We start from the raw sequence: 26,348 nt of genomic DNA, 5'->3' as shown, positions 1-26,348 counted from the left end.
ACTTTCCTGTTGAATTTCTAATCCCAGTGGCTGGAGCACATCCACATCCCTTTGGTCATCCCATGCAAAGGGAAACTCAACTGGCTTGTCTTTGTTCACCTTGAAACATGAGAATAGTCCAAATTCCTCAATTATTTCTAGAGCTGCCGGGCTCGATCTCAGTGGATTCACCAGGTGTAACAAAACATCATCTGCGTATAAGCCTACCTTGAATTCCCTGTCGCTGACCCTTATGCCCTCCACCTGTGGAGCCCTCCTAAGCCGTTCCGCGAGCACCTCCATCGTAAGCGCAAACAGGAGTGGTGATGTGGGACAGCCCTGCATCGTGCCCCTCATCAAATTGATCAGCCTTGACAATCTCCCATTAACTGTCACCCGAGCCACCGGAGAGTCGTACAGCGCCCGTATCCTCCCAAGAAATCGGTCACCCAACCCGTACTACTTAAGAACCCCATAAAGGAAGTCCCAGTCAACCCGGTCGACTGCTTTCTCTGCATCCAAGGAGATCAGCACTGGGTTGCCCCCCTTGCGGCCTCCATTAGCTGCAGTGTTTTGCATACTCTATCAGCCCCCTGCCTTCCCTGGATAAAACCCCACCTGGTCAGAATAGAGCAATTTTGGCATGAGCGTCTCCATTCTCGAGGCCAGAATCGTAGTAAAAATCTTAGCGTCAAGATTCAGGAGGGAGATGGGGCCGTACAACTTGCAGCTCTTTGGGTCCCTTCCCGCCTTGGGTACGACTGTTATTAAAGCTCTACCAAACGAGGGGGTGCCTTCCCCGAGGCCAAGATGCCATTGAAAAGCTTAGCTATGTGCTGGGCCAAGCTACCCGCAAATACCATGTAGAATCCTGATTTGTAACCGTCGTCACCTGGGGCTTTCCCTACCTTTAGCCTGCTGATGACTCTCAGTACCTCTTCCTGTATAATCTGATTCCCCAGATCTGTGACCTCACTCTCCTGGAGAACTGGTAGGGTGACCTCCCCCAGATATCACCTGTGGTAGTGTGTGAATGTCCCTCTGAGTCCACAACTTCGGAGACCCACCTGTCTGCTCTCTGACCCCTGAGCCTCGATGCCAACAGGGCATCGGCCTTGTCACTCTTCTCATACTAGCGTTGTTTCACAAACTGTAGGCCTGCAACCACCTTCCCCATTTCAAGATCCCTTAGCTCGTGTTGTTTTTCCCTAGCCGATCTCAATATATTATCATCCTCCTTCCTTCCCTCGGGTATCTTGACTTCCAGACTGCAGATTTTACTCCTCAGTTTCTCCCGTCAGAGGGTTCTAACCCTCTTCTTGGAGGCACCTTCCCGTATCAGGAGACCTCTCCATGTGGCTTTGGCTTCCTCCCAGACTGTGCCTAAGGCCACCTCTCCAGTATCGTTAAATCTAAAATACTCCTCTATTACTTTTCTCATTTCCTCAGCGAAGGCTGGGTACTTTGGAAAGATATAATTGCAGCGCCATTATGATTCTCTAGGTCTGAGGCCCTTCAAAACTATACCCATATCGACCATGTCATGGTCTGACCAGCTAATAGGAATAAGTCCACTAGTTATCACTCTCTGGGCATGCCGGTGGTACACGAATAGATAGTCAATCCTTGTGCGCTACTCATGGATCAGGGAAAAGAATGTGAAACCTCTTGCAGCTGGGTGACACTCCCTTCATACATCGGTCAAATCCTGGTCGGTCATATACCCAAGGAGGCTCCCGTCCACGTGTATGCCACCGTTCCACTTTTATCCTGGCACCCACTGTGATCCATGGACCGGTCTGCCCACATGTTGAAGTCCCCTCCCAGCAGGAGGAGCCCCACCGTATGAGCGATTATCTCTCCAATGTCTTCGGATAGAAACTGGGATTGACCCATATTTGGGCAGTACAATGTAGCTAGGGTCACCTGAATTCCCTCTATGGTCCCAGTGACCACCAATGCCCTCCCATCTTCCCTTCTCCAAACCTGTGGCTCCCCTATGCGAATCCTGCGATTGATGAGCATACCCACTCCGCCCCTCTTGGTAGGCCCTGATGCACAAAATATCTGCCCGACCTGGGCCCCCGAGCATGCGCCTTTCCTCCTCGCAGATCAGCCTAGTCTATTGGACCATCAACACATCCAGATCCCTGTTGCGGAGTTCCCTACCTAGCGGGGATCGCTTGTTAGCAGAGTTAAGGCCCTTAACATTTAAGGTCCCCAGCTTAAGTGCCTTGGCTCAGGCCCCTACTTCAGGTCACGCCATGTAGAAGATTAAGCCAGAGCCTTAACCACTCTGATCTTGTAGGCCCCCTGATATCCAACCTTTCGTGGACTGTCCTCTCCCCCTTCACCTCCCCACCTTCACCCCCTCCCCTTCCCCCCTTTCTACCTCTCCCCTCTTCCCCCTGCCCCTCCAAGCCTGGGACCTTCTACTTCCCTGTGAGACGCCCACCATGTGATGGGCCATCCGAGGCGACCAATGCTTCTCCCTCTGTCTCCCTTATACTCCCCCTTACCCCACGTCTGTATGTAAACCTGGCAGGCCCCCCTGGGACCTGTTGTTCATATTCAACCCATGTTCTCTCTTCAAGGGCCTTGGTCTTTTTTTTCCATTGGCGGGGTGTTCAAATTCTTATATTTCCTGCCCCTCGACATCCTTCTCTTTACACTGCAAGTCCCTTCCTGACTTTGTTCCATTGGCGTGCCATTCTTCTCCAGCATTGGATCTTTCCTGGATTCACTTGCTGTGAATATTCCCCGTTGTCAGGCTGGGAACCTCGGTCATTTTAACTTCACGTTTTCCTGTGGAAAACTTCGACACTTCAGTGTCCTATCAATGTCCTTTTTGGGTGCTTCCCTTCAGATGTCAACAGTCTCCAAAGTGTTGGGATCACCTTGTGCTCGTTGTGGTTTTTGCACGTGCTTGTGCTATTGGATTTTGCAATGTCTTCAGGACTGGAGAAGTCTCTGTTCTGGCCCTGTGCGACTTGCGGGCTGAAGGTGTATGAGGGGGACGGGCATATGAACTGCCTCTATTGCCTTTAACCCCATCACTCGGTCAATTCTTGCGAGATCTGTAAAGGGTTTTCGCAGAAGACGCTTAAGGACCGCAATCGGTGGTTGGTGTGTTGGCTGAATGAAGGTACCTACCCTGCCTCGGAGGTGGGGTTGGTTCGTAGCCTAGTGTCTGAAAGGCCTGTTCAAATGGCGGATCATCGCCGGGCGGTGTCGGCTGAGCCTCCGGCTAAGAAGTCTCAGCCTGCCCCTGGGGTGGAGGTCAGGAAGAGTGGTCGCTCCTCTTCGAGTAAACACCTGACAAACGGGGCGTCTTCGTCCAAGCATTGCCGGTTGGACCAGTCTCGAGGGTCTGGAGGTAGGCCCGAGAAGTCGGTGTCGCAGGTGAAGGCCAAGAAGGACTCGTCGAAACACTCCTCTTCAGGGGACCATCACAGGTTGTCCTCTAGCAGGGAGTCGTCTAAACACTGGTCCAGTGAGGCAAGGCAGGCGGGATCACCTCGAAAATCTACACTGCAGGTGGCGGTTCCAAATATGTCTTCGTCGACAGGAGTCCCGTCGTCGACAGCTTCTCTGTCAGCTGCAATGCTGTCGTCGACGGCTGTGTCATCAGCTCCGGCGACGACGGGATAAAGGCCTGATGTTCTCGTCATCGAGGATGGATACGGACAGCTTGCTGCCGACGAGTGATGCGCGGCAGGCTTCTGCTTTTGACTCGCTTCTGCCTGACACTCTTCTACATCAAGAGACTGCTGCTTCTTTTTTCAGTGTCATCGGAGGTGGATGACGAACAGGAGCCAGTGTTGGGTCCGTCGGCCCTGGTCCTGCAGTGTGTTGGTCCGTCGAAATCGATGGGTGTGGGGGCTGGTCCGTCCAGTTACCCGCTGATGAATCCGTAGGCAATGTTGTTGCCCCAGGTCCTGTCTACGCTGCAATCCTTGTTGGGCCAGCTGGATTCCTGGTTGACTCCACTGAATGCGACTCCGGTGGGGCCTATCTTCGACGGTGCAGGTGTTCCTCTGCGTTCAATGGCTGCGGCTGAGTTGCTGACACCTCTGCCGGTGAGTGAAGATCGTCCACGTTGCCATCCTGAAGAGGGTGAGCTGCTGGACTCTGAGTCGGACAGTGTGCCTAGGGAGACCATGTATACCGGCTCTTCGCCGTCGAGGGATCCGGTGTGGGATTCGGACGTTGAGATCGAACTGCCTTGTATTCCGGCACAGCCGTCTCCTCCCGATGATGTTGGGGCTTTCCACGCCATGATGGCAAAGGCGTGTGTGGAATTTAGGTTGGCTCCTGAGGAAGAGCGGAAGGAGTGCTTCCTGTTTGACCACATGGGCAAGAGATGGAAAGCTGTGTTCGCCGTGCCTATCCTGGACCACGTGTGGCAGGAGGGCCTGCGCACAATCCGACATCCCTTCTCGGAACCGGCTGTCAAAGGGAGGCTGGAGAAGAAGTTTAAGGCCCCGGACTCTACACCGAAGTGCTTAGTGTCGCAGCCCACGCCTGAGTTGGTGGTGGCTAGCCGTAAAGCCAGGAGTCAGCACAAATGTGTTACCCCTCCGGACAGCGATGCCAGGAGACAGGATGCCTTCGGCAGAAAGGTTTTGACTGTTGGGGCGTCGACGGTGAAAGCGGTCAATTCGTTGGCGATCATGGCTCGCTATGATCGTGAGATGTGGCATCGGCTAGCGCCTCTGTTGGAACATCTGCCAGAGGAACACCGTAAAGCTGCCATGCTGTTGGTACGTGAAGGGGAGGAAGTGTCCAATCATAGTATTAACATTGCCGTGGATTTGGCGGAGTCTGGTTTTAAACAGATTAACAACAGCGTTGTGCTGCGTCGACAAGCCTGGCTTAAGTGCACAGACTTTCGCCCAGAGGTGCATTATAAGGTTCTGGACATGCCCAGTGAGGAGGAGCAGTTGTTTGGTGAGAAAATTGAAGAGGCCCTCAAGGGTAAGAAGGAGAACTCTGAGACTGCTAAATCGTTGGGAGCTTTGCAGAGTGGCTGTCCCTTTCGCTCCTTTCGTCCCTTCCGTGGGGCGTCGGGAAATGCCCGGTTTACTTCCTCCAGAGACCGCAGTTATGGTCGGTCTGGTTACTCCTCCCAGGGGTATAGGAGGTTGACGCATAAGATTCGGGACTTTCAGGCCTCCAGGAAAAGAGGTGGGGAGGCCTCTTCCTCCAAGGGGAGACAGGCTAAGCCACAGCAATGACTGTCATCTGGGAAATCTGCTGGGGGGCAGGGTAGCACTGCACGTGGATGAGTGGTGCAAGATTACGTCGGACACGGTGCGTCTGGGCCACTCGCTGGAGTTCCAGTGTTCCCCGGTTCCCATTCCTCCAGTGTATATCGTGCAACCTCACCTTCACATCCTACGGCAGGAGGTTGTACTTATGCTACAGAAAGGGGCTATAGAATTGGTTTCGGTGGCTGAGAAAGGCCAAGGGGTTTATTCCTGTTACTTTGTGGTGGCGAAACCCAACGGCAAGTGGCGACCCATTCTGGATCTTCGGGCGTTGAACAGGACTCAAACACCTGAAGTTCAAGATGCTCACGCTTCAGGAAGTCATTCGGTCTGTACAGCCGGGCGAGTTTCTGGCCTCGTTGGATTTACAGGGCACATATTTCCACATTACCATGCGTCGACAGCACCGCAAGTTTCTGCGGTTTGTCGTAGGAGAAGATCATTACCAGTGTCGGGTGCTCCCGTTCGGTTTAAAGTCGTCTCCCAGGATGTTTACAAAATGTTTGGTGGCGTGGCTCCGACGGGAAGGTCATCACGTCTACCCATACCTGGATGACTGGCTGGTACACGGTTTGTCGCCGGGGGAGGCGCAGGAAAGTCTTGGCGCTACCATGCAGCTGTTGCAACAGCGAGGCTTCGCCGTGAACTTTGAGAAGTCCTTTCTGTCACCTTCCAAGGACTTGGTGTTTTTTGGGGCAGAGTTTCAGACTCAGCTAGGTCTTGTGAGACCCTCGGGCGAGAGGGTTCTGAAGGTCTGGCAAAGAGTGGCAGACCGGAAGATCGGTACAAGGGTGTCGGTCCGGACCTACATGTCACTGCTGGGGGCCATGGCGTCCTGCATTCCGCTGGTGAAAAACTGTCGTCTCTTCATGAGGCCGGTGCAGAAGTTCCTGGCAGACTGGTGGGCTCAGAGTCGCGGCTCGTGGTCCGACAAGGTGGTGATCAACGGCGTTCTGGTGGAAGCTCTTTGATGGTGGCAGTGCTCGGACAATCTGGTTCGGGGCATGCCGTTGCTGGAACCGGAGTTCCACTTTACAATTGTGACAGATGCCTCTCAGACAGGATGGGTGGTGCATCTCAAGGGCTCGCAGGTTCATGGCCTGTGGTCTCTGGTGGAGTCGCGGTTCCACATCAGTGTGCTCAAGTTGAGAGTGGTACATTGGGCCCTGAAATCGTTTCTGCCGCGCATCCGTGGTTCCGTGGTGAGGGTGTTGACGGACAATACCACCACAATGTATTATCTCAGGAAACAGGGGGGCACGCCTTCCAGGGTGGGTGCGGTCAAAAGAAGCACAAGAACTTTGGCATTGGGCTCTGTTGCACGACATTGGCATTGTCGCGTTTCATCTGCCGGGAGTGTTGAATGTGCAGGCAGACACGCTCAGAAGGGAGGTGTCCATGATCTTCTGGAAATGGGGCCGTCCTTTGTTGGATCTCTTTGCAACGAGGGAGAACAAACAGTGCAAGGAGTTTGCCAGCAGGTGGGCTCATCCCGAGTCTCTAGGGGATGTGTTCTCGTTCCCGTGGACAGTCCGGTTCGCTTATGCATTTCCTCCGTTTCCGTTCATTCCGTTCATTCAACGGACCCTCCAGTGTATTCGGAGATACCCATGCTGTGTGATTCTGGTGGCTCTGTTCTGGGCCAGGCAGATGTGGTTCTCGAATCTCCTTCATCTGTCCATAGCGGAGCCAATTCGGTTGGAAGGGACGCCGGACCTTCTGTCTCAGGACAAGGGCACTGTCTGGCAACACGATCCGGGATCTCTCAGCCTGACGGCTTGGCTCCTGACTTCTCAGAGTTTGGCCTGCTAAAGCTTTCTGGTGACTGTCGGCGCATTTTGGAGGCGGCAAGAGCTTGGTCCACGAATGTCTCCTAGGCGTGTAAATGGAAAAGGTTTTGTGTGTGGTGTAAGGGCCAGCCTGGGGTGGACCCTTTGAACATTTCACCGGAGCAAGTTCTGCCCTACTTGTGGCAGTTGGTGGAAAAGGGTCTGGCGTTCTCCTCCATAAAGATATGTTTGGCCACAATTTCTAGAGTTACTCGGAAGCGGCATGCAGCACCTCTGTTTAGTGATCGTCTGATTAAGCATTTCTTGAAGGGGTTGTTTCGGATGTTTCCTCCAGTCAAGAAGTTTCCGCCGGTGTGGAGCCTTAATGTGGTTCTGTCAGGTCTGACGAGACCGCCGTTTGAACCCGTTCGTCAACGCCTTTGCAGTTTTTGTCTTGGAAGGTGGCTTTGCTGGTGGCCATTACTTCCTCCAGAAGGTTGTCTGAGTTGCAAGCTTTGGTTGTGGACCCTCTATACTTGAGGTTTTTCAAGGACACGGTGGTGTTGGCTACTAATCCGCACTTTATCCCAAAAGTGCCAACCACATTTTATGAACTCTCTTCTATTGTGTTGCCCTCGTTCTTTGCTTCAGCCTCCACGCCTGCAGAGCGAACTTTGCATTCGCTGGATGTGAAGAGAGCGTTAAAGTTTTATTTGAATCATACTCAGGAGTTCAGACTTTCTAAACAGCTGTTTGTGGCTTATGGACCGTCCGTCAAGGGATGGGCAATCTCCAAGCAAGGACTTTCTCGTTGGGTGTCATCTGCTATCTCATTCTGCCACACTAAAGCTGGGAAGCCTTTGGAGAAGAATCCGAGGGCACACTCGACGAGGTCTACGGCTTTGTCGGCGGCATTATGGTCGGGGATTCCGCTGGTGGACATTTGCTAGGCGGCCTCCTGGGCGGTGCTGCATACCTTTACTCGACATTACTGTCTGAAAGAGCAGCATGGTGAGGATGTGCAGGTGGGACAGGCGGTCCTGCAATGCCTGTTTCAATGAGGTAAGCCCTGCAGCTTCAAGGTATTTGTTTGAACTTGATCACTGGATGGGTTTCTTTGTCTCATGTATGTGATTCTGTTTCTATATTGGTTTGCATTTATACTCCGCCACGCATGATGGGTACTGCTATGTAATCGATTAACAGCATGTGAATCCATGAAAGATCCAATGCTGGAGAAGGGAGTAGTGTCTTCCTGTAACTCCATTTCTCCAGCGTTGGTATCTTTCATGGATTCACATGCGCCCGCCGACTGCCTCTGCATGCAAACCTGGTTCGGGTTGCCTCTACTTTGGAGGTTAAAATCTGAAGGGAAGCCGCGGGGGCGGGGCTATTTATAACCTACGTCCTATTGGTGGTGGCTAAAGCACCCAAAAAGGACGTTGATAGCACACTGAAGTGTCGAAGTTTTCCATAGGAAAACGCTAAGTTAAAATGACTGAGGTTCCCAGCCTGACGACGGGGAATATTCACAGCATGTGAATCCATGAAAGATTACCAACGCTGGAGAAATGGAGTTACGGGTAAGAAACTACTCCCTTATCTCCTTCGGGGTCTGCATTTGAGGCCTCCTCCTTGAGGACCTGTACGACCTGTTGCGCTTCCTGGCCGCTCGTGATACGGTAGTCCACTTCTCCTCTTTCAAATGTCATTGCGAAGGGGAAGGACCAGCGATATCTGATACCCTTTTGCGTGAGCCATTGGGTCAGAGGGCGGCAGTCTATTTGTCTGGACAAGGTTAAGCCCAACAGGTTCCTGGAATACTTTGACTGTGTCACCCTCGAATTGAATGTTGCCCAGACGCTTGGCTTTCTTGAGCACTTCTATCTTTTCCTGTACCTCGGGAAGCGGACAACTATGGACCTCGGGCCCTTACCGCCTCCACCGCCGCCTCTGTGAGCTCTTTCCAACTGGACGTCCTTCCCTCCATCTACCGCGAAGATTGTGTTAATCAGTCTTTGGAGCTTCCTTCCTACATCTGCGGCCGTCTCGCCCCTCTGTTCTTTTATCCCAAGGATGCGTATGTTGTTGCGACGCTCCCTGTTCTCGAGGTTGTCCAATTTCAGCAGTGTGTCTTCCTCCCGGACTCAAGGTCTGCTAGCCGTGCCTCTTACTTCATATCTAGAAGGTCAACCTGGAGATGGTTATTTTTCATTCCTTCCATTTTATCTTCCAGTTTATCCCCCCTTCCCTTGGGGTCACACATGGGTGTAATTTTAGGGGGGGGCAGGGGTGTTTGTCCCCCCCAACTTTCATGGCACACCATTTTGTCGCCATTCATTGGGCTTGGGCTTCTTTTCTTCAGATGTCCTGTCCCCCCAACTTTTTCAGCAAAGTTATTCCACTGAGGTCACATATCGCGGCTTGGATATCTGTCCGGATGGCCTTATATTCTGGGAAAATGTCTTTCAATTCTTCCCTAGTCAGAGCCGGCGCACTTCCGCCCTCGCCCATGATGTCCTTTTTGGTGGGGTGCCACCCGGGTCTCCCCCCAATTGCCTCCTGAAGTGCTGCAGAGTCGCAATCCCTGACTCTGGGCCCTTCCGCCGTGGGGTCTCGCCCTGGGGTCTCTTCATGGTGGCTGGGTGTTCAGAATCAGATCTAGGTCTGATCTAGCGATGTTCCACCCGGTTGGGTCCCTTGTGGGCTCTACCTCCTTCGCCGTTTATCTTGGCGCACAGAGTTCGACTGTCCCCTGGGAGGGCCCCACCTGCCTATCTTGCCGTGCTTCCGCTTAGTTGGGGGTGGCCCCTCTGTCTCCTTCTGTTTATGTGCTCCCGGGATCGTTGCTCTTACGGCCCAAACCTACAGGGTAACCCCGTTTCCCCAGGGATCTGTTCCCTTAAGATGTCCCGTGCATGCCCGTTGGCGGGGGGACGGTTCCTCCTGTAATGACCGGCCCGCTGTGCGCCCTGGGCCACCCCCTTGTAATGCCTATGCGAAATACGAGCTAAAAACAACATGGCGTCGGTGCGCAGCCTTTTTGGACACTCCTCTCCCATCACTGTAATAAAGCCTGTGCTTTCGCGGGCCTTGTAGAATAAAAGAGCATTTCAGTAGCAAAGGCAGATCATATATAGACATAAATATTATTGCTAAGTGGACTTGCTGCAGAGAATAGTTATTGTATTGTCCTCTGAAAGATGCATACGGTGACGGAGTGTCTTGCATGTGCATGATCAGGGGTTCTGGGAATGAATGCGAGGAGAGGGGCACTGGGTTTTTCCACTAATGACTGTTTTTTTTCCACCCTCTATCCCTTCAATTTGTGATCTGCTCTTCGGCCGAGGGCAGACACAACTGAGAAGGGCAGGGAAATGCCCCCATATAGGAGACGGCATTGTGTGGCAGAGAGAGTTAGAACTTGGATCATCGGGTGATGAAGTTTCACTGAGTGGGAGGACCTCGTTAGTAGGAGTGATCTCTTTGCCTACCTGCTGAGGGACTAAGCAGTATTGTGGTGTCTAAAATGAAGGTGTCTTCGACTTCTTTCCTATCGGTGAAGTTACTTATATCTATATCTTTATATATCTGAGTGTATTTTTGTTGGTGATGTATGTGTGTATGTGACCAATCGCTCAGGGAAGCGCAAAACGCATCATTCAGGACCCATCCTTGGCGTCCTGCTTTGTTTGCTGTGTGTGTTTTGCCCCTTTTTTTTAACCATCATTAAAACTTGTTTCTTTACTTTGATTCGAGTTTGTCATTTTTGGGACTAGCAGTACCTCATGTTTGGAGTGCGGTTTCCTTTCCTCTGCTGTGTTCTACGATATATATATATATATTTCTGAGGCTTGTGGAATCTGCTTAGATCACATGCTGTGCATAGGCCGATATCTAGTGGAAGCTGCGGAGTATTGGTTTGTTTTTCGAAACTCGAAAATGGGCGTCGACACAGGGCGTGCCAGTAATACTATCCCTAGTGTGACGTCCACTGTACCCATGATCCCTCATGCATTTAGGACCCTCAGATTGTTTTCTTCCGCCATGCTGGTCGGAAGCACTGAGCGGAGTTCCCTGACTTAGTCAGATTTTGCTAATATTGTTATATATTTCCCCGTTTATTCCACCTATACGTTGAGTCTCCGAACATCGACACTCGACGCCAGATCGGAGAAAATTCAACCGTCGGACTACAGCGACGGATTTGGGCCTCGGAAAGCCTCTGGCCTCGGCCCGGGCCTTGGAAGTCCTCTGGACTCGGCCCTGCAAGTAGGGAGAGTGGGGGGTGGCACATATCCTACACTCTGATTAATATACGCACATTACTTATATTCCTACACTCCCAGCCCGCTGCCATAGGGTGCGTATGGAGGGTACCCCCTTTCAATTTTGCCCCAAATGCAACCGCAAGTATCCTTGTGTTGACAGACACGCCACGTGTAACCTCTGCTTGCCGAGGGACCACCCCGAGGTGAATTGCAGAGCGTGCAGTCGGTTTAAACCGAAGACCCTTAAGGACCGTTCAACCAAGTGTTGGGCCCAACACGCCAGGCGACAAGAGGCCATGGCCGCGGAGGGTGCCTTCAGCGATGGCAGCAACGCCGTACTTTTGGACGGCGAGGGCAATGTGGCGTCGATGGACAGCCAAGCGCATGTCCCCGACCTCGGAAGGTTGTCCGGCAGGGCAGCTATGGGGAAGACCCCCGGGGACACGAGCGCTACCCACACCACTTCCAGTAAACAAAAGTCCAACCGAGACTCGACGCGCACGTCGAGTTCTCGGAAAGAGGCATGTAGAGAACGGTCCACCGAGTCGGTGTCCTCTGGGCGTTCACGTTTGAGATCGCCTCATGACACCAAGCAACCCTCCACTGTTGCTAAAAGTGCCTCGCTCCCCTTAGTGACTGAGGTTCGGTCGTCGGAGGACGACGCCGACCTCTACCCCCGAGCCGCACTCCAGGAGTCGGCGTCTGCAGGCAGCGGTAAGGCTGCTACCGAATCCCTTACACTCTCCAGAGACAGGGACTCTACCCCCGAATTTCGACGCCAGGCATCGAAAAGCTCTGATAGGGCCCAAAAGTCAGGGAAGCACTCTTCCACCCACAGGGAGGGGGGAAAACAACGAAGTAAGCAGTCCCAGCCTACTTCCACTCCTAAACTACATTCTACTCCACCTAAACAGACGGACAAGTCTCAGTCCCCTGTCCTTAAGGCCCCTGTTCAGGCCAGTAGGTCTAGCCAGGACAAATCTCAATCTGTTGTCCCTAAGACCCCTGTTCAAACCAGTAGGTCTAGTCAGGATAAAACGGGGAAAGCACTCCAGGAAAAAGTTATTCCCAGTTCAAGGGAATGGTCCAGTGATGACATAGACAGAGTAATGTCAAGGATGTCATCATTGGCAGATTTCTATGCCAAGAACCCGGCACACTTTCTCTCTTATACACCAGAAGGGTCAACTCCCTCAGGCTCGAAGGATCCAATACCCCCAAGTAGGAAGTCCTGGGGTGAAGCATCAACTCAATCCTCAGACCCCTTCTATATACAGCCCTATTCTCAATACCAGGAAGATCCATCCTTTGTTGAGGATCCAGACGTGGGCATGTTCGAAGAACAAACTGGGACATGCTACTATGGGGATGATGAGGACCAAGAGGAGGAGGAGGAGGAGGAGGAGGAAGAGAACGACCCAGATACATACAGGGTAGATTCTCCAGTAGAGAAAGAGCCCGCGGTTACCGACTCCCCGGTCGACAACCAACCTCTCCTGAATGAAGTCCTGTCCAGAGCGGCACAGCACTTCCACATTGACACCCAGGGTGCTCAGGAAGAGAGGGACTTTGCAGAGGAACTGGTGGGAGAAAGGAGACCTGTTGCTCAGGCCATCCCTATCCTTAAGTCAATACAAAGGAGGATAGACCCTTCCCTTGTTAACCCCAATCTCACTAGGGCAGTAAACCCCAGAATTGAAAAGCTTTTCAGGGCAGCCCAATCTGACCCACTATACATAAGGGGACATCTCAAACCGGACTCCCTGGTTGTTACAAACACCCGTAAGAGGGCGGGAACACCCTTGTCATCGTCCGAAGCTCCCCCCGACAAGGAGAGCAAGAAGATTTATGGCTTGGGCAAGAAAGTAACCTCCACTTTCGCCTACCAGGCAAGGATTGCAAACTCCACCACCCTGCTGGCTAGCTACAACTGCCACCAATGGGAAGAAGTCACGGCTCTCATAGACTCCGCCCCAGAACCCTTAAAAAGCCAATTGGCACGAGTTTCAGCAGAGGGGAGAGCCGTGTCAGGTTGCATTTTAAAATCAACCTTTGATGCCGCGGATAACGGCGGCAGATTAATTGCTGAAAGCACGGTCATCAAGAGGCATGCTTGGCTATGGCAGTCTGGTTTCAAGGCCGAGACCCAAGCATCATTGATAGATAAGCCAGTGGAGCCGGATCTATCATTTGGAAAGGCGGTTGAGGACGTGCTAAAGAATGCCAAGGACGAGTACGAGACACTCAAGTCCCTAGGACAACTAACCAACAAACCCCCTAACCAGAGAGGGAATGGCAATTTTCGTCGGATCGCGGACAAACTTCCCAAAGAGGCTCAAACTATTCCCAAGGCCAGGGTACTACATGGAACAATAACCAGCAGTCTACCCAGAGTTATGGCAGGGGTAACAAAAGAGGTCGTGTTAGGGGTAGAGGCAGTCCCAATAAAGGAGGGGGCACGCCTCCACCGAAACAGTGACGCTCCGTTCAGGGTCCCTTCTCACGCATCCCCAGTAGGGGGACGCATTTCCATCTTCACCCAAGCTTGGGAAGGGATCACATCAGACAGATGGGTGCTGTCCACAGTATCCGCAGGATACTGCATAGAACTCCTACAGCGTCCCCGAAACCACCCTCCACGACAAAGAATACACTCCTTAGACCACCAGAAGATCCTACTCGAAGAGATCGAAATTCTTCTCGCAAAGGACGCGATAGAACTCGTCCCGGGACACCAGGTAAACAAGGGTATTTATTCAACTTACTTCATTGTGCCAAAAAAAGATTTGACAATGCGCCCAGTTTTGGACTTACGACCTGCAAACAAGTATGTCAAGCCCCAAAAATTTCGCATGACTACTCTCCAAGAGGTAATTCCCCTCCTAAAAAAGGGGGATTACATGGCAACATTGGATATGAAAGATGCTTATTTTCATATTTCCATGTTCCCAGCGCACAGAAAATATCTGCGCTTCAAGGTGGACAGTCAGCACTACGAGTTCAAGGTACTGCCCTTCGGAATAGCCTCGGCTCCAAGGGTAATCACCAAGGTACTGGCGGTGGCGGCGGCACACCTACGCAGGGAGGCAATCCCAGTGTACCCTTATCTGGACGACTGGCTCATCACGGGGGAGACCCCAGTAATTTCCAGGACAAACATTCAAAGAACTATCGACCTCCTCTTCGAATTGGGCTTCTCCATAAACGAGAAAAAATCAAGTCTGGTGCCCAGCACCTCCAAGCAGTTCCTAGGAGCTGTTCTAAATACTCAAGAGGGGTTGGCTTTTCCTTCAGAGGAAAGAATTCAGAATATACTACTGCAAATTCCGCAATATCAAACCGGTCGCCAGATAACAGTACGCAAAGCAATGCGTTTGCTGGGCATGATGGCGTCATGTATTTACCTGGCCTGCGCATGCGTCCCATGCAAGAATGGTTGGCCAAACTGTGGTCTCAGGCAAGTGGTCAGTGGGACGATCTAGTGGTTGTTTCGCCAACACTTGTACAAATCCTCCACTGGTGGACAAGAGACAATCTATCCAAGGGGAAACCCTTTTACGATCCCGAGATACAGGCGGTAATCACGACAGACGCATGCCTGACAGGATGGGGAGCTCACCATCTCCACCACACAGCTTAGGGTCTCTGGTCTCACACAGTGGCCAAGAATCACATCAACCTGCTAGAGCTTCTGGCAGTTTTCAGAGCACTTCAAGCGTTCGAGCCCCACCTACTGAACCTGTCGGTGCAGATCCGGACGGACAGCACGACAGCCATGTTCTACCTGAACAAGCAAAGAGGGACTCGTTCGCCAAATCTGTCCAGACTTGCCCAGAAAATTTGGATATGGGCACTCAGACGGAACATCTTTCTGTCATCTCAACATGTTCCAGGAGATCTCAATTCTCTAGCGGACGCTTTGAGCAGAGATCCCCTTCCGGAGGAACACGAATGGTGTCTACACAGAGATATCGTAGAAGATCTCTTCTCTCAGTGGGGTTTCCCCACTATAGACCTATTCGCCACAAGCGAAAACAGACAGTGCCCAGGATTCGCATCCAGGTTTCCCCAACCAGACTCCCTGGGGAACGCCCTGTGGATGAACTGGTCAGGGATGTTTGCGTACGCTTTTCCACCAACTCCTCTCATCGGGAAGGTGGTGAACAAGATGAACAGAGAGTCGATGACGCTCGTCCTAGTTGCTCCCATGTGGGCGAGACAACCGTGGTTTCCACACCTACACAGACCTTCGGTGTGCGATCCCATCAAACTCCCGGGCTGGTACAATCTTTTGTCCCAGCACCAAGGTCAGAAGGTGCATCCTCTACCCAACTCCATGAACCTAACAGCATGGCTCCTGAGGTCATAGAGTTTGGACATCTCAATTTACCACAGAGATGTATGGACATCCTAAAAGAGTCTAGGAAGCCGAACACGAGGCATTGCTACTTCGACAAATGGAAGAGATTCGTTATCTGGTGCCAGAATAAACAAATCAACCCAGTTGATTGCACTCCTTCCACAATCGTGATATATATGCTCCACCTGCTGGACGCAGGGTTGGTTTTCAACTCACTAAAGGTACACCTGGCAGCTCTGTCAGCGTACACCACCTCACATAGCAAGGTGTCATGGTGGAAGGTACCCGTGGTTAAAGCCTTCATGGAGGGAGTAAAGAGACTTCATCCCCCTATATCTAACCCACCACCAGGATGGGACCTGAACGTGGTGCTATCTAAACTCATGGGCCCCCCATTCGAGCCCATGCATAAGACAAGTCTCAAACACCTGACCTATAAGACTGCCTTCTTAGTAGCCATTACATCCATAAGAAGGGTCAGTGAAATTCAGGCTCTGTCAGTGCAGGATCCTTTCTTTACTATTCATAAGGATAAGCTGGTTTTACGGCACACCCTAGGTTCTCACCTAAGTTTATTTCTAAATTCCATGTAAACCAGTCCATCAAGCTTCCGGCTTTCTTCCAAAACCCACAAAGCTCGGCTGAGGTTAAACTACACTCCCTAGATGTGCGTAGGGCGGTCCTTTACTACGTAAACAAGACCAGACCACTTAGGAAAACAGATCAACTGTTTGTCTCCGTAGCCACAGGCAAAGAGGGAGATCGTGTCTCTAAGGGTGCCATCTCCAAGTGGATTGTCAACTGTATCCAGTTGTGTTATTCTCTTTCTGACAAAACTTTGCCTTTTACGCCCAGAGCCCACTCGACAAGAGGCATTGGGGCCACTCTGGCTTTCATTGCAAATGTTCCCCTTGACACCATTTGCAAAGCAGCTACTTGGAGCTCTATTCACACTTTTACTCAGCACTACTGCATTGACACCCATTCCAGGACAGATACTCAAGTGGGACAAGCGGTTCTAAGACATTTATTTGCTCATGACCCTTCTCAAATCCCACCTCCTCTAACACTGCTCGCTAATCTATGCACAGCATGTGATCTAAGCAGATTCCACAAGCCTCAGAAGGGATACATTACTCACCGTAATCGTATTTCTGATGCTTGTTTCTACTTAGATTCACATGCGACCCACCCTTCCTCCCCTCTGAGAGAAGGCGCATGGATGCTTGTAGTCTTATCTTATCTATCTTCTATCTGCTTGGATCATCTGTACTCACGCTACTCCTCATGCTACCTCATGTCAGGAAAAATAAAATCTGAGGGTCCTAGACGCGTGAGGGATCATGGGTACAGTGGACGTCACACTAGGGCTAGTATTACTGGCACGCCCTGTGTCGACGCCCATTTTCGAGTTTCGAAAAACAAACTGTAATACCCCGCAGCTTCCACTAGATGTCGGCCTATGTACAGCATGTGAATCTAAGCAGATACAAGCATCAGAAATACGATTACGGTGAGTAATGTATCCCATATATATATATTACAAAAAGGTGTGAGGAAAAAGGTGCAGGTAGACAGATGAATAACACCTCCAACTTTAGCCAAAAACTTGCCCAAGCACTCACGACCATATACTAAGTTAAAAATTATATTCCTTTATTGTATCAAAAAGTAGTGCAAAACATCATAAAAAAGCATACAAGGCAATACCTGGTCAGACCAGGCATAAGGCACCACTCACCCCAACGGGTGGAAAAACGCCACGCGTTCTGCTCGACTCGCGAGCTTCCTCAGGCTTGCAGTTGTTCCCAACTAATGTGTTCTTGTGTTTATATTGACTCATAGGCCATGTCATGTGTTTCTCCCATTAGTTGCTCACGCGTCACATGATGCATTGTTCAAATTTCACTATGAAGAACTCTATGGTTCTATATGTCGGAAAATCCGCCATCTAGGAATGGCTAAGGTCTAATAGACCATAGGATAAAGTCTATAAAAATAAAATGTTACTAGATTATTTGAATTAGAACTAGCGCGTGTGGATAGCAAACACAGGGGGAGTCAAACATGACATGCCTGAGCAAGAATACATTTATATCAACTTGATGACGAGATCTCGCGCCAGTGCGCAGTTACAATATGTGTTGCCTCACCGCGCGAGAAAAAATTCTCCGCGGTGTGGCAAACAATCCGCATGAAGGGGTGAGTACAGAAAAAACTAATGCGGATTGTTTGGTTGTTAGGTTGTTCTTAGTTAACTGCCCATTAGAAGCCAAGGATTTTTGTTGACATCATTTCTAACCCTTTCCACCTAATGGTTTATCCAGAGGTTAATCTGTATGACCTGATCCGTCCCCTGGCATGCCATCCACAGCATCACAATTGTCAGTATGATTTTAAGTTTTACTGGGCCACAATTGCTATATAAACATTAGAGATTGGTAGTAGGTCGTTTTAACATTTTAGAAATTAATATTGGAGAAGGATGCTGGGATCATCTACTTTATTGCTAAAATTAGGAACTGTATGTTGTTTGACTTTTCTAGTTTTAATGCTCATATGATCTCTCTAAAAGATAGTAAATATACATAAATGTTAAACAAAGAGAGCAAGGACATTAATGTGTTTCTATTTGAGAATAAAAGGCACTATTTAGCAAGTGCAGGCAAGAGATCAATGGCATGTAATGTTTATCATGCAATCAAGGGTAATAAGCATTCATGCACAGATGTCCCATAGTATGTCTGTAAGGAACTTGGGTGGAATAGTTTCTCTTGCTCAGAGACATAACTTTCTCCAGAGCCTTGCTTCAGGTGCAGTACTAATCTCTGCTGCAAAACCTGCTATAATCCAAGATGGCCATTTAGACCACCTTTGGGGGCATGTTAGGCTCTAGCATGCAGGGTATCATATAAATCTTGACAAAGCTAAACTCCTAACACCACCAAGAATTCAGGACAAGTTGGATTATTCTACATAACAAATCTTTCGTTCTCATTTGAAGAAAACATAAACGTAGGCTCTACTGTCAAAAAATGCTTGACGGGATACCAGTAAAGCCTGGCTGGCTCAAAGTGACAACCACCTTTTTGCTTTTAGATCTACTTCCTAATTTTTTCCATGGCTCTGTGTTTCCTATGCCCCCAGTCAATTCTGTATATCAGTAACAAAAAAACTGCTTAATCATAGAGACAATTCTCATACTGCTGTATTAATGTTTTGTTGAGATAACATTTCTTCCAATTTTCTGCTCCTTTCGTTTCCTTCCTTTTCTTTCATTCTTCCATCCATTTCATTCTGTCTGCCAGTCTTACTTCTTAGTTACATTCTCCTTTTCAACATTCTTCCATATCCCACCCTTCCTTCTCTTTCGACCCCTCCTTTATTTAAATATGTTGTTACTGCTCACTCCCTTGCTTGCATGTGCTATTTATTCAGTTTCACTTCCCATTCCTCCTTTGCATCCCCGGTATATGCCTGTTACTCTCTTGGTGAGCAGAATCTGAATGAGTGAGTGTTTAGAGTGTTCTACCAACCTAACTCTGCACCCTCTGATATCTCTGTTTTGCATCTCAGGTGTACCGCCTGGAAGACTCCTGCTGCTTGTTCACACTGCAAGGTCACTCGGGAGGAATCACTGCTGTGTACATAGATCAGGTAAGAACATCAATATGATCTCCTGGTGTTCTATTTTACAAAGCAACCACCTGCAGACACTAGTTGTAATGAAGAAGAAACCTAATTGTGCTATAAAATTTCATTTTGATTTTTATCTATGTTTATACCACTGAATTCTGCATACCCACATTATTGAAAACGTAGATCTTCAGGAATGTAAAACCACTCTGTGTACAAGGATAAAGGATCACTTCATGTCAAAGAGGCACCATATTGTCAGAACCATCTTTAATCCAACATCTTAAATGTTTTGGAAATGAGTTTTCGTTTACTATTGAACAGATTTTATGGAAGTAACTAGTAAAATTTCTTTGTGAAATGAATGCTCAGGACTTGAAATTTGGGGACCGATTCACAAAGTTTTCTCCACTTTCATGTGTCCCCGGTGCCAGTAAGTGCACAACAGACCATCACAAGAATTTGATGAAAATTCATAAAAGCACAGCTAACTGCTAATTGGCTTGCACTGTATGAGGTCACAAGAAAGCATGATGGCAAAGCCTTTAAGCAAGTTATTAAAACGCATCCGAAGGAGAAACTCAGAAATTAGATTGATCCCATTAGCCAAAATCAATGGATTACCCATATAGGTGGCCTATATAGTATTGATAAGGTAACATATGTGTTCACCCTTCAGTGGAATATTGCTCAGAATTGTAATGAGGAAGGCCATTCAGGAGAAAATAGGCTTAATCCATCTCGTGCCCCAGGACCGGACAGGCTTTCTAATATTGTTCTTTAAAATGACTCTGAACTTTGGGCCTCAATATTGCATACCCTATACCAGAAGGTTTTGACACATGGGGTCATATGAGTCCTGGAGAGAGTCTATACTTGTTCCCATCTATAAGAAGGCTGTCGGCTAACTACAGGCTTCTTGCAATGCTGGACGTCTGTGGTAAACTATTGTGTAGTGTTTTGCTTTACTCTCTCTGGGAATGGGTAAAGGAGAAGGAGCTTTTGTCCAGTGCCAGATAGTATTCCGTCCGAATATGGGCAACATACATAGTATTTGGACAGTATAGCATCTAATGAGAAATTCAATAGAAGGTAAATCCTCCTATATCTTGCATATATCGATAATACTACTGCTTTCATTAGGGTCTTCCGCCAGAGGTTGTGGGTGAAGCTTACAAAGTAGGGCATCAACGAGTGATTGTGAACGGCACGACATCGAGACCGTTCCAACTCCAAAGAGGCACGAAACAGGGATGTCCCCTCTCGCCCTTGCTCTACGCAAACTACTTAGAAACCCCTCCTACAAGCCATTCGGGAATCGGAGGGAATAAAGGGAATCCCATTTGGGGGCAGACAGCATAAAGTGGCGGCCTTCGCCGACGACATGCTACTCGCCCCGACCAACCCCATAGAATCAAGCAGGCAGAGTAGACTATTACTCGAGGAATTTGGGGAAGCGTCTGGATTACGCATAAACATGAACAAATCTGAGCTGATGGACCTGACGCTGGGGAAAGAGGAGAGGGAAGAGCTAAAAAGGTTAGCACTATTTGCATGGCGGCCTGGGGGGATCACATACTTGGGGGGGGTGAGGATTACCCCGGCTCTCACATGATGGTATGCGGCAAATTACCCCCTAATGAGATTATTAAAAAGGACCTCCACAAGTGGCGGAGTCTCCGGATCTTAGGGAGCTCCAAGCTGTAACAAACAAATTCATTTGGGAGAGGAAAAGAGCAAGGATAAGTAGACAGCAACTCATGGCTCCGAGGAAAGAAGGGGGGACTAGCCCTACCTAATTTCCATCAATACTACGAGGCAACCCAGCTAAGGGTTATTAGGGAATGGCTCCATGAGGGGGAAGAAAAACACTGGATTAAAATGGACAGGGCTGTCACAAAGCATGACTTAGGGGAGGTCCTGTAGCTACCTAAGCAGCACTGACCAAAACACATGTACGAGAGCTCCATCACTAAACTAGTGGCGGATAACTGGGACAGGCTGGTCAAACGCAAGGAAATCACAACCTACCCGTAATCCTTCACACCTATATTCAATAACAAGGAGTTCACTCCCGGGCTGGAGAGGGGGGCATTCATGAATTGGCGGGAAGGGGGTTGCCAGAGAATGAGAGACATGTTCATAGGGGGGGAAATCAGCACCTTTGTGGACTGCAAAAGGGACTTTGCACTGGGGGAGGGTGAGAGACTGAGATATTCCCAACTGCGCCACTGGCTTCTCCACCCCACGAATAAGGAGGCGGCCACTAGATCTCCGACCCCCTTCGAGAAATTCTTAATGACTAACGACAGCTCGAAAGGGCTAATCTCGCAGCTGTACAAGATTCTAGATGAAGCTGTCCCGAGGGCGCAGTGGGCATATATGGGAAGATGGGAACACATATTGGGCAGGGACATAGAGAAGAGGGAATGGGAGAAACTTTGGAGGAAAATCCCCAAACTAGCGAGAGCCTCACAAACCCAAGAAGCCTGGTACAAGGTACTCTATGGGTGGCATTATACTCCAGCCCGCCTGCGCAGGATATACCCGGAGACGACAGGAATCTGCTGGAGAGGCTGTGGGCAGGGGGGCACAGCGGAACATATTTGGTGGAGGTGCCCAAAGATAATTCCTTTCTGGAAGGAAATTGGTCAAGCACAAGAACAGGTGTTCGGATCAGGGGGGAACACGCCCCTGGAATGGACGCTCCTGGGCCTCCGGCCCGAGGAAGCGACAGGAGAGCCGAGAGGCAGAGAAAGAGCGCTGGTGATGCTTACTATAGCCGGAATGACAATTATAGCCCAGAGGTGGAAACGCTCTGACATTCTGATATTCCAAGACTGGCTGCGCAAAGTGTGGGAAATGGTGCAATGGAATGGGCCACATATGCAATGAACAATGTAATGCAGAACTTTCTAGGCGAGTGGGGGGAATTGCCAATCTTTCTCAGAGACGATTTCAGGATCGGATGGCATCCGCAACGTTTAAGACTCTTAGATCTGCAATGACCCCAAAGAGACACAATGAAACTACAGGAAACAACGGAAAACCCGAGGCAGCACTGTGGGAGGAGGGAAGGGAAGGGGGTGGGGGAGTTATGGGGAATGTTATGTCTGTTGAAAAATGTAATAAAAAGAATTTTTAAAAAAGTAGAGCATCAACCCAGTGTTGCTACATTTCATTAAACAGTTCTACTCCAAGACCCTAGTAAGAATCAGATTGAATATGAATGGTCAATTTAGTGAAGCCATTTGTACTGCGGCGGGCCTCCAACAAGGATGTGTGATGGCCCCACTGTTATTTAATCTGAAGGACTTGGGTCCTTCCTCTCCGATATCTTTCTCTACCTGTGGCGTCCCCCAGGGCTCTAATCTCTCTCCTTGGCTGTTCAACCAATACCTGGCACTCCTTGCCCACTGCATCGCCGCCCTCTGCCCCAATTTTCAGTGCTATGCGGATGATACCCAGCTCATTTTCAGGCTACCCTCGGCCTCCTCCTCTCCTTCTCTCATCTCTGACTGTCTGCTGTCCAGGAGTGGTGTGCCGCCAACAACCTCTGCCTTAATGCCAGTAAAACCGAGATTCTACTCATCGGCACACCCTCTCCCTCCTTCCCCTCAGCTCTCTGGCCGGCCTCTCTTGGCCCTCTTCCTGCTCCCTCCTGCAAGGCTAAAAACCTCAGGGTCATCTTCGACTCCACACTCTCCTTCTCTCCTCACATCTCCAACATCTGTAAGAAGTCACACTACCAGCTGCACCTCCTCTGAGGTATTCTTCCTCTCCTCTCCTTCCCCCAGAAGGTCACCGTCTCCAGAGCCTTGGTTCTCTCTAAGCTGGACTATTGCAACAGCCTCTATCTAAATCTGCCTGCCTCTACTCTCCGCCCTCTGCAACTTATCCAAAACAGGACTGCAAGACTTGTCCTTGGCCTCAAGCCCAGGGATCGTATCTCTCCAGGACTGAAATCTCTGCACTGGCTCCCAGTGGCTGCAAGGATTAAGTTCAAAACCCTCTGCATTATCCACAAGGCCTTCTGGGGCCTGGGACCTCATTACCTTCAACTCTCTCTTCCTAAATACCTTCCTTCCCGGGCTCTTCGCTCATCTGCCTCCAACTCCCTCAGGGTTAGCAGCTTCTCCAAGCAACAAGTTGGTGGTCGATCTCTCTCCTCGGCTGGGGCCTCCCTCTGGAACAGCCTTCCTGCCTCCCTGAAACTCAAGGAGAACCATCTCTGGTTCCGTAAACACCTCAAAACCTTCCTCTTTGCTTCTGCTTTCTCTGCCTCTCTCCCTTGCTGAAATTCCCTGCCGATTCTGCACCGGTTACCTGGCCACCCTTTCTGATCTTGGGGCCAGGTCCCGCCTTTTGCTCACCTGCCCTGCCTCCCTGGCAACCCCCTGCACTTGGGGACTGGTTCTGAAATCCCTTCAGTCCCCTTACCAGCACTTATGTCTGCTCTTACCTTGCACTTGCCACCATCAGGCTGTTTTATTTATTGTATTTATTCTTCTTTCCCATGTACTGCACTGCACTTTCCCCTTTCCCTTCCCCTTGCACTCTTCCCTTTCTCCCTACCCTCGCACTTGCGCGATCTGAATGACACCTGGCCTAGTAGGATCGTTGTCTGTCTTCCACTGTTTTTCCCCCTCTCTTGCCTCGTCGCGCCTTGAAACACTTGTGCATAGGCGCATTATAAATGCCATATCATATCATAACATGGTGGACATGGATGTGGGGATAAAAAATTGGGAAAATGTTCCTCCCAAGCTTGCAAATACATGCATCCATTGGCTCTGATAAGCCAACGACATTGTCTCGTGTGATAGAACGCTGATAGGCTTTCAGCGCAGTCTGTTGGCACTTGAGGGTTATTCGAGAGCAAATAACCTCAAGACCAATTTCCAAAAGACCAAGATAATGTTGGTCGGCAGATGTAGACGGCATGGAAACTTTATTTGAAGGATTGGTAATGATGAACTAGAAGAAGTTACCACCTATGTGTATTTAGTGGCGATGCTTTCATCAACCATTCAAGACAAAATGGCACAACTGTATATGGCCCCTAGAGCAATATGCAGACGTGGCGCAATGAAAGCGTTAGTTGTCAATAAGGCTGGCTCCTCAATGGAGGACATGCTCGTGGCATACTAGGCCAGCATTGTTCCTCTAATGCTTCATGCCGTAGAGATGTTTATGGATACATTTGCTGACTGGCCATCTAAGCTGGAAGGTAAATTGTGGAGAGGCTGCCTTGGTCTAACTGAAGATTTTAGAAAATGAGGGGGCAGCAATACTTTGTTACAGTCTGTTTTGTTGTGTTATCAGTATTTCTAATGCGTACAGTCGCCCAAGGGCATCATGGCGCGAGGATAGCACAGTGAAGAGACCAGAGAGTAGCAGCAGTCTAAAAGAGACAAGTTTTCAAAAGACGACGAAACTGAAGGTGATTCTCAATGTATCCAAGGGCGACAGGCAATTCATTCCATAACTTCTATGTTCTATGGCAGAATGAAAAAAACGTAGGGTCAACTTATGCATTTTGTTGCCTTTAAAAAATATGTATAGTGCATTCCAGTAATCCATAGGTTGGAAATTGAAAGACTTAGACTCAATGGCAGTGGCTAATAAAATAATGGTTGAAAAAGCGAATGCCTGGGATCAGGTCAGAGCCATTGATTTAGCTTTTTATTTTTTATTTTTTTATTAAATGTTTCAGTGGTTTGGCTTAAATAAATCCTTTCATAGATTATATATCTTCTTATGTATCTATGTACAATTTAAACTACATTTGTCAGTAATATTAAAAAATCATGTGCGACTAGTTTAATTCTGTTAGTGTAATTTCATCAATATATTGCTAAAAATTAATTGAAGTTTCCGGTTGCAGTTTTAGTTCATGTAAAAATCTTATTGTATTGATATTTCGAGAAATTGCTTCAGCATTATTTATCATATTCCACATTTCTTGGTGTGCAAGTTTCTACATTCTTAAAGTATTTTTTGCACAGGTCAGTCAGAGTTTCACATTTAGTCAAATGTTCGGGTGTCTCAATGTTCTCTGCACTATTACAAAATATGCATCTTGCGCATAAGTACAGATTTCTTTGACATCAGCCTATTACTTGTTTAGTTGGCCTTCAGTCGAATCTTAATCGCATTATTTGTGTGCTGTATCGTGGATCTGGGAATTTTAGCAGATGTTTCAGTAGTTGTCCTCTTTTTTTTAAATTTTTGTTTCGAAGTTGGAAGTGTGCACAGATCATGTAAGCTCTAGTTTGAGTTAGCGTTTGTGACCAATCATAGTTTCCTTTTGGCGTGGTCTGCGTTTGCGATCAATATTTCTTTAGATATATCTCCATTTTCCATTATTTTTCAATGGTTCTTCCAGTTTGTTATGAGTCCATCTTTCAGACATTATAAGATCGGATATTATCGGTATTAGAGAGGAATTGTATATATTTGGCATTAAACATGTTCTATACAGAGATAACATATTCCACCAGACCCTTCCTTTTAAAGATGTTAAACCAAGTTCATATCTTATAATCATCATCGGAAAACTAGGTGGTACGGGTAGTAGGGTTTTCCAAAAAAGTCCTTCAATATAATCCCACATAGGTTGGTATTGGGGAGGTTTGGATTCGGCTCCATATATAATAGTTGGAATCACTTTCTGCATATAATATTTGATTGATGATACTATTGAGAATCTGCCATAAGTGTTTTGTATCGTCTTGCCTTGTGATGATAGGGATTTCATTTTGGCTTGAATCTCAGCTTTGTAGGTAGTATCCAATTAGTTGTTGTTGACTCCATGGTACCGGTATTCGGTCACAGTATCAAGAGGTACTTTGCTAATAAACCATTTAAATTCAGCGGTCTTTAGGGATCCTTTTATGCTTTCCATTCGCAAGATGTTAGTTTTGCTGTATTTATTTCGAATTTGTTTCTGCAAGCGTATTTCTGTAATGATAGTTGGCGTTGTAGACCAATGGGTGTCTGATCAACTAGTATTAAGTCGTAAGCGTAGAGTAAATACGTTACTGTATGTTTTCCAATTTTC

General features: G+C 48.8%; 1 protein-coding gene across 2 annotated transcripts in view; it reads left to right on the top strand.

Annotated features, from left to right (window-relative positions):
- The window catches only part of SCAP (SREBF chaperone), a 1,420,607-nt gene that overhangs the window by 1,312,190 nt on the left and 82,069 nt on the right, over positions 1-26,348 (top strand). For both annotated transcript variants that reach the window (XM_069645830.1, XM_069645831.1), the window contains exon 21: positions 19,226-19,306. In XM_069645830.1, the coding sequence (XP_069501931.1) occupies positions 19,226-19,306 (81 nt within the window). The remainder of the gene's footprint in view (positions 1-19,225; positions 19,307-26,348) is intronic.

Source organism: Ambystoma mexicanum, chromosome 2p (genome assembly GCF_040938575.1).
Source record: "Ambystoma mexicanum isolate Mex_15411 chromosome 2p, UKY_AmexF1_1, whole genome shotgun sequence".
Classification (NCBI taxonomy): Eukaryota; Metazoa; Chordata; class Amphibia; order Caudata; family Ambystomatidae; genus Ambystoma; species Ambystoma mexicanum.
The sequence above is the reverse complement of the archived record's forward strand: the minus strand, read 5'-3'. Positions and strand labels throughout refer to the sequence as shown.